Source organism: Sciurus vulgaris, assembly GCF_902686455.1.
Source record: "Sciurus vulgaris genome assembly, chromosome: 10".
Taxonomy (NCBI): domain Eukaryota; kingdom Metazoa; phylum Chordata; class Mammalia; order Rodentia; family Sciuridae; genus Sciurus; species Sciurus vulgaris.
The window spans coordinates 76777985-76794540 of NC_136470.1; the positions used below are offsets into that span (position 1 = coordinate 76777985).

Sequence of the window (16556 nt, forward strand, 5' to 3'; positions counted from 1 at the left end):
AGACAGGGTCTCACAAAGTTGCTTAGGGCCTTGATAAATTGCTGAGGCTGGTTTTGAATTTGCAATCCTCCTGCCCCAGCCTCCCAAGTCAATGGAATTAAAGGCATGCACCACCTTGCCTGGCTCCAAACTTTCTGTGTACAAGGGACTTTGGGTAGTAATAGATGTAGAAAAATGATTAAGATATTTGTCTTGAAAATATACTTTTATTGCAAGCAACCCTTTTAAAAAATCATTTTTGATATAATTTAAAAATAAAATTCAATAATTCAATAATTTAAATACTACAACTGGATGATTTTGGCAAATATTTAGTTACATAACTACACCACAATCAATGATGATCTCCATTTCCCCCCAAAATTCAACCAGACTTGGTGGTACACACCTGTAAGACTTAGGAGGCTGAGGCAGGAGGATCCCAAGTTGGAGATCAGCCTCAGCAACTTAGTGAGACCCTGTCTTAAAATGAAAAAATAAGCCAGGCACGGTAGCTCACGCCTGTAATCCCAGTGGCTCAGGAGGCTGAGGCAGGAGGATTGAGAGTTCAAAGGCAGCCTCAGCAACTTAGCGTGGCCTTAAGCAACTCAGTGAGACCCTGTCTCAAAATACAAAAAAAGGGGCTGAGGATGTGGCTCAGTAGTTAAGCTCCCCCTGGGTTCAATCCCTGGTTCTAGGAAAAAAAAAAAAAAAAAAAAAAAAAGAGAGAGAGAGAGAGAGAGAAAGAAAAAGAAAACGCAAAAACACAAGGACTGGGGGCATACCTCAGTGGTAACCCTCCCATTCCCTGGGTTCAATCCCTAGTACTGCCCGCCCCCAAAAAACAAAACAACAAAACCTTTGTGCTTCTTGGAAATCAATCTTGTAACCCACCTGTCTCCTAGTGATCTCTGATCTGCTTTTTATTTTTCTTTTTGCCATGCTGGGAATCCAATCTAGGGTTTTGCATGTGCTAAATGTGCCCTTACACCGAGCAACACCCACTCCATTCATCTGCTCATCTGCTTTCTGCTGTACCTTTTCTGGAATGTCATATAAATAGGATCATATAGTATTTTGTGTCTGGCTTATTCCACATACCATAATGCTTTTGACACATGAACTGATTGCTGCATGTTAATACTTGTTGCTCATAGTATTCCATTATGTAGACATGCTATAATTTGTTCAAATAGTCACGTTGATGGATATTTGGATTATTTCCAATTTGGTTATAAAGGAGCTATAAACACTGGTGTAGCTATTTTTATGAGGACATAATTTTTATTTCTCCTGAGTAAAATACCTGAGAGTAGAATTGCTGGGTCATAAAGTAAGTATATGTTTAACTATAGAAACTGCCAACTGTTTTCCAAAGTGACTGTACCATTTTCCATTTCTACCAACAATGTATGAGTTTCAGTTCTCTGCAATCTCACCAACATTGCCAATCTTTGTAATTTTAGCCATTCCTTTTTTTTTTTTAATTGTAAACAAATGGGATACATGTTGCTTCTCTATTTGTACATGGAGTCAAGGCATACCATTTGTGTAATCATAAATTTACATAAGGTAATGTTGTTTGATTCATTGTTATTTTTTTCCCTTCCCCCTGATTTTAGCCATTCTAATGAATATGTTTTACATTTTTTAATGCTTTTTAAAAATAAGTATATTTTTAGTTGTAGATGGACACAATACCTTTATTTATTTTTATGTGGTGCTGAGGATTAAATCCAGAGCCTCACATGTGCTAGGCAAGTGTTCTAACACTGAGCCACAACCCCAGCCCCTACATTGTTTTTATTTTTTTATTTTTATTTTTTTCCATCTACAACAAAAAGATATTTTATTATTATTATTATTATTTTTTTTTTTTTCCGGTGCCGGGGATTGAACCCAAGGCCCTGTGCTTGCAACCAAGCACTTTACCAACTGAGCTATCTCCCCAGCCCTATTATTATTTTTTGATGGATAAATTATTTTTTTAATTAAAGTCCTTTTTATTTTTACAGTCTGCATTTTGATTCATTGTACACAAATGGGGTACAACTTTTCATTTCTATGGTTGTACACAATGTTGATTCACACCATTCATGTAATCATATATATACATAGGGTAATACTATATGTTTCGTTCTACTATTTTTCCATCCTACATTGTGTTTTTAATTTGCATTTACCTAATGACTAATGTCAGGCACTTTTTCATGTTCATTTTGGCATTTACATATCCACTTTGGTGAGGTGTCTGTTTAAATCTCTAGCCTATTTTCATTTTCTTTTTTATTTTTTTCCATCTCCTCAGAGTTACTTATCCTCATGGAGTTCAGTACAAGTCTGTGAAAGGGGCTTCAAAGTTTGTGTTGGTTGGGGGATGGAGTAGTTCCAGGACAAGCCATACCAATATATACTTAAGTGAAATAGGGCAGTTCTTACCCTTAAGCATCTTATACTCCAATAAAAAGAATAATAGACAAACATGATTATAGTTTTTTAACATAAGACTCATGACTTACTACAAAGATCACCAAATAAGGTAACATTTAAGGTTTCAATGATTAGAACTTAATTATCTTTGGAGCACATATCTCAGACTGCTAAAAATGGGGGGGTGTCACTGAAAATCTATTTCTGAGGGGGCAACCACCAAAGTTCCTATTTGTCACCTGAGTGACCAGCAGACTACTAGAGCTAAGCTATATTCAAAAATGAAAGTCTCTGTAAGGTCAGGCAGAGGTGTTTTCTTTTGTTTATTTTACCCTCACATTTCCTCAAACTCTCATTAATTAATCTGGACACATCTTTCCTTGCAAATGCAAACACTCGAACTGTAGCAAAATGTTTGGCACTCAAGAACAGTTCATTTTGCTTATAATTTTCACACTGAAAACTTACTACCAAAGTATCAATAGTTGGTTATAAGTCACTGGGGTCAGTCCAGGAGGTTCCTATTCATCTTTAATGGCAGCTGACTCTGAGCTAAGCTTCTCTTAGAACTACCTCCCATTTGGGAGTGGGCCCATTTGGCAATAATCACATATGTACAACACCTCTTGACAAAGAGACTGGGTAAGCACCAAAGAGGAACCAATCTGATTTTAAGGGAGTTGGAACCTGGACCTGCGACACTGTTCTACTTGGTTTCTGGCATTGAAATAAGTTGCTGATGTAGCCCCTAAATGCCGTCTTTTGTGAAAAAAAGTCATTAGGTAGAAACAGTGACTACAGGGACTCAGAGCCTGAAAGTATAGCTGTCTTGGTTCTTATGGCTTCCATGGTAAGAGACTGAAGAAAAGGGAAGCTCTATTTCAGCTGTAGGTTGAGAGAATTCTACTCCCTTCTCTCTTGTCCTGATGGTAAAAAGTAAAATTTCCCTTTTTGCTTGGGCCGTCTGAGTTGGTGTATGTTATTCAAAATCAGTAACTAAAATGATGCTGTAATTGGGTAAATTTCAGAAGATCTTCCTAAAACCTCCAGAAGTTGTTCATGATTACTATTCTTTGCTGGCATTTAACATTAAGTTATAAACATTTGATAAACACAGTAAGCACAATATTGTGATGGTGTTGTTTTTACTTCATAAGATAGCACAGAAGATACCATAGGGATGTCTATTTCAACCCCTTTATCTTCAAGTAAGGAAACGAAGGTCCAAGATAGCCAAGAAACCCATCCAGTAGTGGGATTAGGACTTTGCTCCAGTCAATACTCAAAAAAGTCCTTTGCCAATGAACTTTTCAAGAACAACGATGGTATTCTTCTTTCCTTAAATTTCAAGAAAGAACATCAAACAATATTTACTGATTGCCCACTTAGTTGATCGGAATTCTTTTGGTGGCAAGGTGAAAATCCAGCTCAGGCTAGTTTAAACAAAACCAAAAGGGCTCCATGAAGACACTTGTTTTGAAAATGACTGGTTTCAGGTTCAAAATTGCTGAGGCTTTTCTTGCTGCCTCTAGGAAAGACTTTCCACAAAACGGGGCACTTATAGACTCATGTCCCATCAGATAACCCTACCAGTACATACTTCACTGTTCTTGGGCTTCTCAATTATGTGAATCAGTAAGTTGATTTTTATTCCCTTAAGTCAACACTTATTTATGGTGCTGGAGATTGAATCCAGGGCATTACACATGCTAGGCAAGTGCTCCATCCCTGAGCTATACCCCTACCTCCCTTAAGATAATTTTAATTTGGTTTCCATCCCTTGCAAATAGAGTCCTGAGCAATGTAGTGAGACCTTGTCTCAAAATAAAAAACAAAAAGGGCTTGGGATGTAGCTCAGTGGTAGAATACCCCTGGATTTAATCCCTAGTACTGCAAACAAAAACAAAAACAAAAACACTTTTAAGAGTAGGTAATGTGAGGAAAAGTTGAAAGAACATTCAGAAAGAGAGTAGGATGTAAAGGAACTTACTCATGACCTCACACACTGGTCTCTATTCTCTTTTCTACCTTTTATCTTATGATTATTCAGAAATTGTTTCGTTTTATTTATTTTTATTTTTTTGGTCCTGGGGATTGAACCCAGGGGTGCTTAACCACTGAGTAATATCCCTAGCCCTTTAAATATTTTGATATAGGGTCTTGCTAAATTGCTGAGGCCAGCTTTGAACTTGCAATTCTCCTGCTGCAGCCTCCCGAGCCACTGGGATTAAAGGCATGAACCACCACACACAGCTGAAATTCTTATTTATCACTTCAATATATTCTTGCTCTCACCAGCATCATAGACTGAATTGCTGCATAATATTCTAAACTGACTTGACCCTGGAATATTTTCTTAGAAACACAGGACAGGCAATTGTCAGCAAAACTTCTGGGCCTTACCAAGAACAAAATATTTTTTTCTTACAACCTGGTAAGGCTTCTCAATACATCTGAGATCAAGGCTGGGGTGGTAGCTCAGTGGTAGAGCACTTGCCTAGCACGTATAAGGCACTGGGTTAGATCCTTAGTACCACAAAAAAATAAATAAATAAAGGCGTTGTGTCCATCTATAACTAAAAGAAAAAAAAAAAAAAAAGACATCTGGGCTCAGAAATAACTAATGTCTAATGTCGCTGGGCTTGGTGATGCATGCCTGTTATCCCAATGACTCCAGAGGCTGAGGCAGGAGGATCACAAGCAACTTAGTAAGGCTCTGTCTGGAAATAAAAAATAAGAGTACTGGGGATGTAACTGAGTGATAATGTGCCCCTAGGTTCAATCCCCAGTATCCAAAATAAGTAAATAAATAAATAAATAAAAACAAAAAAAGAAATAAAAATAACTGATGTCATAACTAATGTGGTAACCATATTTGGATCAGGATGTGGGCTTCCCTAAGTCAGGAGTCTTGATAAGACAACCAAAGGTCTTTCCATGCAACTAACTGTGCCTGAAATTTTCCTGGATCCTCAAATGACTTAACATTCAGGTATTGATTCCTGTGACAGTAAAATGGGGGAAATCACCCATTTCATTGAGTTGGAAATGAAATATATGTAGTACATATATATAAGAAATGAAATACATGTAACATGACTGGTACACAGTCAATTCTTAATGAATATTAGTTCTCTTTCTCCAAATTTTAATGTCATTAACTGTATGAAATATTATTCAATTATCTTCTTCTGTTCAAATGTCTTAAAAATTTATACAATGAAATGGTATCATTTTACATATGATAAACAGATTAAGTGAAGCAGAATTTTTTTTAATCTGAAACAGTTTTACCGCAGTTTTTATTGGATTTAAAATTCATTTAAGGGATACACAGATATACAACTTGTCTGATCAGCAACTAATATATTTTGATGTCCCTTTATTTTTGTACCTAAGAGCCAGTTCACTTTTTCTCCATGTTCAATATTTAGCTTTGGTGAAATTTTGCCATGTTCTTCCTTATCTGTTACTGAAGCATTAATGTTTCCACCCTGCTTGGTGTTAGTTGCTCTTTTAGTTTTCTTTCTATGGTTCTGTTTTGCAGGACTCTTCTGTTTTTTCTCAACTTCACTGCTTACATCCCATAACATTATCTTCCCATCATTTCCTCCAGTAAGCAGTAAATAAGATTCTGACAGAAAGCAGACCTGGGACACGCCCAAAGTGTGGCCCTTAAATCCAAGTTCTTGTTCACACTTGACTCCCATCACTCTAAAGATTCGAACCTTACCATCTTCAGCACCACAACTAAAAATATTGCCACATGATGCCACAGAGACAGAGTGGGCTAGAGCAGGGTTTAAGAGCTGACCAGGTGACTGTGGGCTTTCCATTTCTTCTGTTTCATCCTCTTGTAAATTTGTAATCCAGAGTGGCCGGGCTTTCTGAAGATTCCACAGCATCACCTTTAAATAAGATGAAATTAGAATCACAGAAAGTACTACTATTTTGCTCAACTACAGTGCTTGTCCAGTTTTTAGTAAAATCATCAAAGTAGTCTGAGAATGATCAGTTGGATACATTCCCAACAGTATTAAAAAAGCAAATCAAATTCTACCACATGACAGTAGAATGCTACCTAAAACTGGACTTAAAGCTAGAATGCAGATGTGGAGGTAGAATTTACAAAGCAAGATCCTAAATAATGATGATGAATAGACCCCATTAAAGGATAACTGTTAAGCAGCTACCAGTTTCTATATCTTTCTATCTCATCATTTCAAGTAAACTGAAGATTATGCTGAGCATGGTGGTGCTGCCCGTAGTCCCAGCTACTTAAGAAGCTGAGGCAGTAGGATCACTCAAGTCCAGTTCAAGGCTAGCATGAACAAAATAGTAGTACGACCTTGTCTCAAAAACAAACAAGGGGGCTGGGGAGATAGCTCAGCTGGTAGAGTGCTTGCCTCAAAAGCACAAGGCCCTGAATTCGATCCCCACTACCACAAAAAAAAAGGGGGGGACCCCAAACTGCCGAAGATTATGAAATTTGTTATAATTCATCTATGCTGGTTATAAAACTGACATTATGGACTCCACTAGCTTAAGTGGATTGGCAGGCACCCCAGTTCTTTCTTATACAGCCCCTAAAATGTCAGGATTGTATTTTCTATCCTCCAAAGATATTAAAACAAACAGCATCCAATGTATTTTCAGCAGATAAAACATTTTTATATTTGATTTTTAAATCATCTAAATGTGCTATATCATTCCAGATTCTACCAATTTTAGAATTATTTCCAAGTACTAATGATGTGGATAGTACCTGCTTAGATATTCCCTTTATGCTTTTTGACCTCCAACCCCTGCTGCTGGGGATTAAAACCAGGGCCTTGGCACGTGCCAGGCAAGCACTCTACCATTGAGCTTTATCCCCAGCCCACTTTTTGTTTCTTTATTCGACTTAACTGCCAGAGACCCCAAAGCATTTCACATTCATTTCCCAACCAGCTGTTTGAGTAGTTAATACCCTAAGCAGAAGAGCTAGAGATAGTGAAGGAAAAGATCCTTATTTTCAGATGGGTGTCACTAAATCACTGAAGCTTGCCTCAAATTTGAGTTCCTCCTGCCTCAGTCTCCCAAATTGCTGGGATTAAAGGCATGTGCCACTGTGTCTGGCAGGTCCCTGTTTCTTTGAATGCAATTCACCTGATTTTTAAACCTGTCTAAATAAAAAAGAAATAATTTTATAATTTCTGAATTAACAAAGTTGGGTGTGTTAAACATGGCAATAATTTAATTGCTGCCTTGGAGATAAAACTCTGGCTGCTCAGAGAAGTTAACCTAGCAAGAACTTTTGTTTGTACCCTTTTAATAGTATGTCTTCATTCTTGGGCTCCCTGATAGACCGGTTATTCTTAAAGTTTAGAATAATACTGGACAACCAGGTTTTTAAAAGAAAACTATAGAAAAATTTAGAGTTTCAACTTTGGTGAAGAAAGTAATGGCTTAAAAGCATAGTTGTAGCAGGCTGGGGCTGTAGCTCAGTGGTAGAGTGCTTGCCTAGCATGTGTGAGGCACTGGGTTTGATCCTCAGCATCATATAAAAACAAATAAATAAAAAAGTTTGGTGTCTATCTACAACTTAAAAAAAAAAAGCAAGATTGTGGGGCTGTGCAGCTCAGTGGTAGAGTACTTGTCTAGCATACACCAACCCTTGGATTTGATCCCCAGAGCCAAAACAAAAACCAAACAACAACAACAAAAGAAAAAACAAACAAAAAAATCCCCAAAGGTTGTTCTTTTTCAGCTGCTATTGCTATGACACAGACCACTGCAAAAGTTAATCTGTAGTGAACTTTTAACAATTTTGCCAGGCATATCAAAATAGGCCATTACCTAAACCTAACTTTCACATATTTGTTTCCTAGACTGTTAACAGCTGCCTTGCCACTAAAATGTCTCACCTAAAAATGGAGGCAAAATGATAAATTCTGAATGTTCATTCCTTATCTAATCTGAAGAGAATGGGTCACCTCTGCATATTTAACTGCCATGCCTAGTGAATAATTAACAAACCAGTGATGAAAAACTGGGGTAGCTGGAAGATGAAAGAATGACTAGTCAAAAACACAACAGGATCGTCCTCCTTATAACAGATATCCACCTGGCTGTGCAGTGCTTCTTAACAATCACACAGGCAGATTATCACCCCAAGGATAGAAAATGTAGGAGGTTTATAGAGTTTGGTCAAAAACCTACTAGGAATGGAAAAGGAATTTAGAGGTTGTAGAGTAACTGTGCACTATATAGATGATTCTCAACGGAAGCACTACATCACTTTTGGTAGGGCAATTCTTCATTATCTGGGGGATATCCCATTACTGCAGGGCATCCACTGACCCTACTGCTAGGCTCTCTAATTTTTCCTTCCAACTAAATTAAATGCTGGTAGCTTAATGGAGCTAGGGATGGCCATTGTGACAACGACCAAACCAGCTTCAGGAATTCCTAAGAGGTGTACAAAGTGGAGGAGGGAGTGGCAAAGACCAAAAGGTAAAAAGACAAAACCTGTGCTAGTTAACAGGAACCTTTGTTGAGCAAAGGTTAAAACTTAGCAGTAAAAACTGTATATTATTGAGAATATAGGATAAATGTCTAGAATTAGAATATGTTGGGCATATAGGTCATTATTAAATAATGATTCACTCTCTAGAAGTCACCTGTTCCCAAACTAAGACACTTTATTTAAAAAAAAATATGGCACAAGGCCCTGGGTTCAATCCCCAGCACCACCAAAAAATAAAAAATAAAAAAATGTGTGTGTTGTAGGTGGACACAATACCTTTATTAAATTAATTTATTTTATGTGGTGTTGAGAATTGAACCCAATACCTCATGCACGCTAGGTGAGTGCTCTACCACTGAGCTACATGTCCAGCCCTTTTTATTTTTCATTTTGCTAAGTTACTCAGGCTGGCCTTGAACAGAAGAGTTTTTCAAGTAGCTGGGATTACAGTGGTATGCCATCACACACAGCTCCTAAAGCATTCCTAATGATAATCTATTTAAATACTTCAGGTGCCAGAGAAAAAAACATGGGCTTTGGAGCCAGAGAGACTAAGGTTTCTAGTCAGGCAGATGTGTAGACACTTAATTTGAATTTCATTTATAGAAAAGGAAAAGTAATGATCTGGGAGGGTATGATTACAATTAAAAATAATATAGCAGGCTGGGGAGATAGCTCAGTTGGTAGAGTGCTTGCCCTGCAAGCACAAGGCCCTGGGTTCAATCCCCAGCACCAAAACAACTAATATAGCAAGCACCATGTGCTCAACAGAGAAATCATGATTATTCTTACTTAAGTGATGAGATTTACTCTCCCAAAGGGAAGTGCATCCACCAAGGGAAAGTTCAAGCTATCAAAAATGTTTCTATTAATCCAAAACCTGCTTCCCTGTGACTTCTGCCATTTAAACTAGTATATTTCATTTTTAAACCTCAAGAAAACAAAGCACCTCCAGCTCCCACACATAGTGGGGTTTCTAGATATATCTACTTTTCTGGTGGTCTTCCTCTGAATGTGGGCTAACTTGTGATGCTGCTTTTAAAACCTAGCATTGAATATAATGCTCTGATTGTCATCATCAATACAATTTCAATTAATGTATTCCAGAATTTTAAAGTAAAAACAGAGCCAGATTGCCCCAACTTTTTTTTAAGTAACACAGTTTGTGGAGAATGTGTGGATCAACTCTACCTTCTGCACTCTCCTTTGTTTGTTCAGAATCAAATATTTGAATCCTAAGTTTTTAGAAATGTTTTAAAGCACAGAGAAAGGAAAGCTAAAGGATCAATAATTACTCTGTGAATAAAATCTACTATGCTTTGTCAGGTTAGCAGTCAACTTAGAAGTAAAGCTATGGTTCATAAATGGATAAGACATGTGAGTACAGAATAGAAAATGCAATATATTTAGCCTGGTCAATAACTTGATTCTGGGGGCTGGGGCTGTAGCTCATTGGTAGAGCATATGCTTAGTATGTGCAAGGACTTGGGTTCAGTTCACAGCACTGCCAAAAAAACCCCAAAACCAAAACCAAAAAACAACAAGAACAACAAAACAACCAACCAAAAACATCATTTTGTTAGCAAATCCCATTCAGAAGTTACACAAGTATTCTTTGCAAAATCATCACCTGCATATCCAGGCCACATGACACCAGACTCTGAGGCCTCTGAGGTCGAAAAGCTACAGAAGAACAGATATTGGAATGTCTCTTCAGGGATCTGCTAACTTTCTTATTTTCCAAGTCTAGGATTTTGATTGCCCCAGAGTCATCAGCAGAAGCCAGAAGGTTTTCAGTTTCATTCAATGAAAGACAATTGATTTCTTCTTCATTCACATGAAAATGGTCCAGGGAATCTTTGAGCAACCGGATATCCAGTATGCTAATGGTTTCTCCATGTGACGCATAGAGCTTGGTGGGGCAGGAGGGAGAAAATAAGACACTGGTAACATCATCAGCCCCTTGGAAATGCATGTGTCCTAAAGGAGTACCATCTTCACTCCAAGCCACGAGATCTCCACCCTCTGCTCCAGAAACCACTAGCCCGTCTTTACTTGCATTCAGGCAGAGAATAGGAGAAGAATGTCCACCAGTCCACTTCACTGCCATAATGGCCCAGGAGACTCTGTGAAGGAGGAAATACTATAATATCATGTTTTATACGAGAATTTGATGGTAGGAGACAAATGTAATAAGCAGCATTTCATTTAAATTATTTTAAAAAGACATCTTCAGATTGATGTGATCCTGAAATATGTATAATCAGAAAAATGAGATTACACTCTTATTTATATATCATCTATCAAAATGTATAAATGTGTTCCACTAATTAGAATGTATATGTACAACTAAGTAGAATAAAATTTAAAAATTTAAAAAAGATATCTTCAAAACAATTTTAAAAACATTTAAAGACCAAGTTTATAAAAACCTAGTTGAATGCAGGGCATACTAGTTGAAAGCAGAGGTATACTAGCTGGCATGTGCTTAAGAAGGTTTCCTTTACCATCAGGAACCCAAGTAAGCTTAATGTGAGGAGACTCACATTAAGAATACTAAAAGTATTTATTTCAAATTAGGAAAACTCTTTTACCACTCTTCTGATTAGTTTTATTCCATTTTTACAAATAATAAAACTGAGTCAAGCTGGGTATAGATCAGTGGTAGAACTCTTGCCTACCATGCACAAGGTCCTGGGTTTAATTCTTGGCACCACAAAAACAAATTTTAAAAAACTCCGAATCTCAGAAAAGTTAAATAATTTGTCCAAGGACACCTGGCTCTTAGGATTTATACATAAGATCCAATATAAAGGATCTTATGTATAAATATTTAAATAATGAAGACCCTTTTCTAAGAACTTCACTTAACAGAAGTTTTGCTAGTATTTTTTGAAAGTACAGAAAATGACCAAATGCTATTAATAATTCATTACTGCTTTTTAAATGTATTCACAGATTTTAAAATCATATTAGTACCTACCTGCACTTATACAATAGTAGTATAAATGTACAGAATTTAGATTTATCCTACTCTAGGAATCCCAGACATACAGACTGGAAATGACACATAATACTGTCTTGTCTCCACTGTCTATTGGTCAGGGCCAAAAAGGAAATTGGCAATTTATACAACTCTAACAGTCAGATGAAAGAAGCAAACAAATCTATTGGAACAAATTTACTTTTTCATTTCACAAGCCAAGGGAGAAGTAACCAAAGAAAAACTGCCCGAGCTGCTTTACTACTTTCAAGATAAGATACTTGAATTTAGCCCAATGGTACAGAGATAAATTCTTAATAATGTTTCAAAAAATCATTTAAAACAACCTGGCAATCTGCCTAAAGTTTGTACTCTAATACAAAACTGCTTATTTCTTCCTACTTTTTGCCACACTCGTTTATCTCTTTCACATGCACGATCACTAATTAGACTGCAAAAAAAATTAGACTGACATATTAGTAATCAAGGTTAACAGAAACATGGTCAGAAAATCAGATAGCAATATTCATAAAGAATATAAAATGGGAAAAAGACAAAACCAAACATTTTTTCAGCAGAAGCGTTCAATTAGTATATAGAGGAAACTAATTAAAGAGAGACTGAAACAAAGATTTAAAGGAGTCTTACAGAGGAAATGACTCAGAGGAAGGTAAAGAGAGGGAGCCTGGTGGTTTGATTTTGCTAAGTATTTAAATGGTAGTTAAATAATCTTCTGCCATAACAAAGATTCTTGCCAAAAGCTCCATATAAATAAAGAGAAAAGACACATGATTTTATTTATTCATTTTTTGGTGCTAGGGATGGAACCCAGGGCTCTGTGCATGCTAAGCACACCATCTATCACTGAGCTACATTCTTAGCCCCTTAATGATTTTAAATGAAGGTATATTTTTATGCATAGGAACTGTCACATCATCTGATAAAGATGCTTTCCTAACTTAAAATATTAAATTTAATCACTGAAAGGCAATTTAAGTCACAAATTTATTAATTTTTAGAGTGTTGATCACTTCTTTACTGAATTTGGGCTTCAATTTTGCTATGATGAATCAACTTTAAAATCAGAAAGTCTAACTAGGTGTGGTGGTGTATCATGTAATTCCAGCAATTCAGGAGGCTAAGGCAGGAGGATAGCAAGTTAGAGGCCAACCTGCCTCATAACTTAGTGACTCTGTCTCAAAATAAAAAATAAAAAGGGCTGGGGATGTGACTCAGTGGTGGAGTAACCCTGGTTTCAATATCTAGTCCTTCCCTTCCCCCGCAAAAAATCAGGAAGTCTATACTGTATGATTCTATGCATTGTTTTTTTGTGTGTGCATTCAGGTTTGGTAACCCTACTGAGATTTCAGGTTTTAGACAGGACATGAATGAGACAAGGATTCTAGTACTTTTATTTCTCTAATACAACTCTATTCACAGGAGATCCAAATAAAATGTTGACTCGCAGACAAAAGTTTTAGCAGATTTTCTTCCTAATATCATTCTTTTCTGAAATAAATTAACTCAATTTTAAAGGTACGTTTGGTTAAGCTCACCCCAAAGTGTGAGAAGTTAGGCAATAAGTGGATTTTATGCTTAGAGACAGTATTATAACCAACAACATGGTTCCTAATGGAACCAAGTGTAACTCTTGTATTAAACCCACAATATCCAAGAACAGCTCCTTAAATTTCTAATCTTAAAATCATACAGGTAATATTTACTGGTCACCTACCTAGTCAGGAAAAAAAAAAAAAAAGATGTATTACTGGAAATGCTAAAAGAAAAAAAGCTAAGAAAAACTTAAAAATCTATACACTCAGTAAGGCTTTTAATTTTAGTCAATCAACATTTGTCATTGGAGTATTGATCAGGGATTCAACAAGAGCCTCCAAAACCACCTGTTTACTTAGTTTACACAATTGTTATTTGGAACTCACCCAAAGACCACTATCAAAAAGCATTAAACAGACCTCTATGGTAGAAAGGTAGTAAGGAAAATGTATTCAATTGGGTTCAATTAAACAATTTTTCAGGAATGAGTTGTTAGTCGGCTACTGTTTCTTATTTTTCTGACGAGCTAGAAAGCTTAGCTGAAACAGATTAAGTATGAGTATCCCCATATTCATGTACCAAACATACAAGCTTCTCTTTTCCTATGCAGTTGCCTAAGGATCAAGCACAGCAGCTAATATTCTACTATAAATTACTTTAGTTAAGAGTTCTCCCTTCTAACACTTAATGAGATCATTAAGTGGGTGAGGGCAAGGTGTGGTATCTTGAGAGCAACTTGAGGGTTGAGTGCCACAGGTGACAGTTCTGAATAGCTAGATGGCAGAATGAGGGATATGGGGGATGGGGAAGGGTGATGAGCAGGTAAGAGATTTATAAAAAGAAAAGGAGGAAGTGATAAAGTTAATCTGTTTCTACTTTGAAACTCTACCTGGGCCACTTGGGGGATGGCCTGCCACTGAGTCACCTACATGATGGACTAGAAAAACACCAGAATTACCTCATGGGATCTTTCAAAGGCTCTACCTTACCTGTACTTTGAGAAAAAATAAAGTTCAAAGTCTAATAAATGAGTGATCTCGATTAACAACACTAAACCCACTTCTTCAAGTGTCCGTGCCCACCCTACCCCCCCCCACCACACCTTTTTAAAGAGAGTTTTGCCGTAAGTGGTGGCTCAGGCCTTTAATCCCAGTTACTCAGGAGACTGAGAAAGAGGACCACAAGTTCAAGGATGGCCCTGACAACTTTTTGAGACCCTGCCTGAAAATAAAAAATTAAAAAGGGCTGGGGATGTAGCTCAGGGGATTCAATCCCAGGGATGCACACACAAAGAAAAGAAAAGAAAAAAAAAAAAAAGAGGCAGGACTCTGTTATTTTGCCCAGGCAGATCTCAAATTCCTGGGCTCAAGGGATCCTCCTATCTCAGCCTCCAGAGTAGCTGGAACTACAGAGGGAGTGCACCACCACACCTTGTCAGTGCCTTATATCTGTTGATTTTGCATGATTCTTTACCCCCTTCTCTGATGCATCAACTTTACTTTATTCTTGCAAATTTAAAAGAAACATAACTGTCTTTTCAGACAAAAGTTGGTTCAATGCTCAGGTAATACCAGAGAGTCACCATCACTATATTCAATGGTCAACGTTCCTTCACAGGTTTGGGTTTCCTAAAGTTGGTCTTGAAGTGGAGAAAAGAAATAGTAGTCAAAATGATTGAAAGGCTCTGACATTGGTACCAGTAAAAACGAAAAGAATTTGGGTTACTGAGACTGGTGAAAAAGAGATCTGGAAGAAGGTACTGGAAATAAACAGGTAATTACCTAACAGGAGGGATGGAGGTTGTTGTTCTTGTTTTCACTGGAGAAAAAGAAATGGATTATACACAAGTTTCAGGCAAGATTTCTTATTACATAAAGATTGCAAGACACTGAAGGTGATTGACTACTAAGGGAATCTGTGAACCCTACTATTATAATTACTAGCTTTGAATTGTCTTGAGAATTATACAAAAACCAGAGTAGAGGGATAAGGATTAGCTCAGTGGTAGAGTAGTTGCATAGAGCCAGCAAGGCCCTGAATTCGCAAAACAAAAACCAAAAAACAAAACAGTGTAAAAGACCTAGTATGGCACCCGGCTCACGCTGTTGATTATTGTTCTTTTCCTATGTGTTCTTTAATGGCTGTCAGAAAACTTTTGGGGCCCTCTAGGGAAACGTACTATGACCAAATAATGCTGAAATTCTTTCCCGTCCATGAAACCATCTGTAATATGATCTCCATGTCATTCTCCCCATTGGAATGTTCAATTAAAACACAATGCCTTAATCTGTCTACTAAGCGATGGATCTGGGAATACATTTTGATTAAAAAAAAAAAAAAGGCGGCAGTTCTATAGTATTAAAACGGCACTTTAAAGTTAACCAAACTTGCGGCGGGGATGGGGGGGTGGTTGTCAAGAGGGTATTCAGATGAAGCCAATCACCTTACTTTTTGAATGAATGCTGGGTCAGAAATTGTGGTAAGTACCGATATTAAAGAAGAAGCAGCGGGTCTGACCAGGAAAGCACCGCCTCAGACAAAAAAAAGAGAGAGAGAAAGAGAAAGAGAGAGAGAGAGAGAGAGAGAGAGAGAAAGAGAGAGAGAGAGAGAAAGAGAGAGAGAGAGAGAGAGAGAGAGAGAGAGAGAGAGAGAGAGAGAGAGAGAGAGAGAGAGAGAGAATTAAGACCAGGAAAAGACGGCTCCAGATGCCCAAGGTAAAGGAAAAGGATCCGATCCAAACCGAACGTGCCTCGCTAGAAACTGGCTAGCAAGAAAAGGGAAGTTTCCTACGTTAAGTTGGAGACTTAACAGGGACCAAATGCTACAGTAAAACTTCATAGGCAAAGGGGCCCAAGAGACCGGACACGGGGATACTACAGCAAAAGGAGGAAAGGGCAGCGGAACGCAGTCCATAACCCACCCGCACCCGCCTCATACCTGCGCTTCCCGTTCTCCTCCTGGGCTCCTATTGATGACCTCACCAGCCGCGTCCAATCCCACCAAGCGTAGAACGCTAGGCGCCTCAGCCGAACAGTCACATCCGGGGCCGAGAGGAACAGCAAGCGAGCTGGGCGTGCGCCCTTGCTTCGTGCCCTCAACCCG

General features: G+C 37.7%; 1 protein-coding gene across 7 annotated transcripts; it reads right to left on the reverse strand.

Moving 5' to 3' along the window:
- Window positions 1-1937: 1937 nt before the first annotated feature.
- On the reverse strand, window positions 1938-16478 carry WDR53 (WD repeat domain 53). Of its 7 annotated transcripts, none has more exons than XM_079156257.1 (4): window positions 16392-16410; window positions 10973-11043; window positions 10548-10829; window positions 1938-6317 (listed from the first exon to the last, which is right to left on the reverse strand). In XM_079156257.1, exons 2-4 carry the CDS (start codon window positions 10976-10978, stop codon window positions 5721-5723), a joined length of 885 nt encoding a protein of 294 aa, XP_079012383.1. In that variant the 5' UTR covers window positions 10979-11043; window positions 16392-16410; the 3' UTR covers window positions 1938-5720. The 7 variants fall into 7 exon arrangements, with proteins under 7 accessions (XP_079012383.1, XP_079012382.1, XP_079012381.1 ...); XM_079156256.1 differs by lacking the exon at window positions 16392-16410 and adding an exon at window positions 15903-15950; XM_079156255.1 differs by lacking the exon at window positions 16392-16410 and adding an exon at window positions 15236-15272.
- Window positions 16479-16556: the final 78 nt, after the last annotated feature.

Bases quoted from the DNA above. Each gene is read 5' to 3' on its own strand.
- WDR53 (XM_079156251.1), bottom strand. The intron at 11,044-15,235 runs GTAATTACCTGT...CCTCCTTCACAG, and splicing joins ACCTCCATCCCTCCTGTTAG to AGTCTCCTGGGCCATTATGG. The intron at 6,318-10,547 runs GTGATGATTTTG...TCTTATTTAAAG, and splicing joins CATGTGGCCTGGATATGCAG to GTGATGCTGTGGAATCTTCA.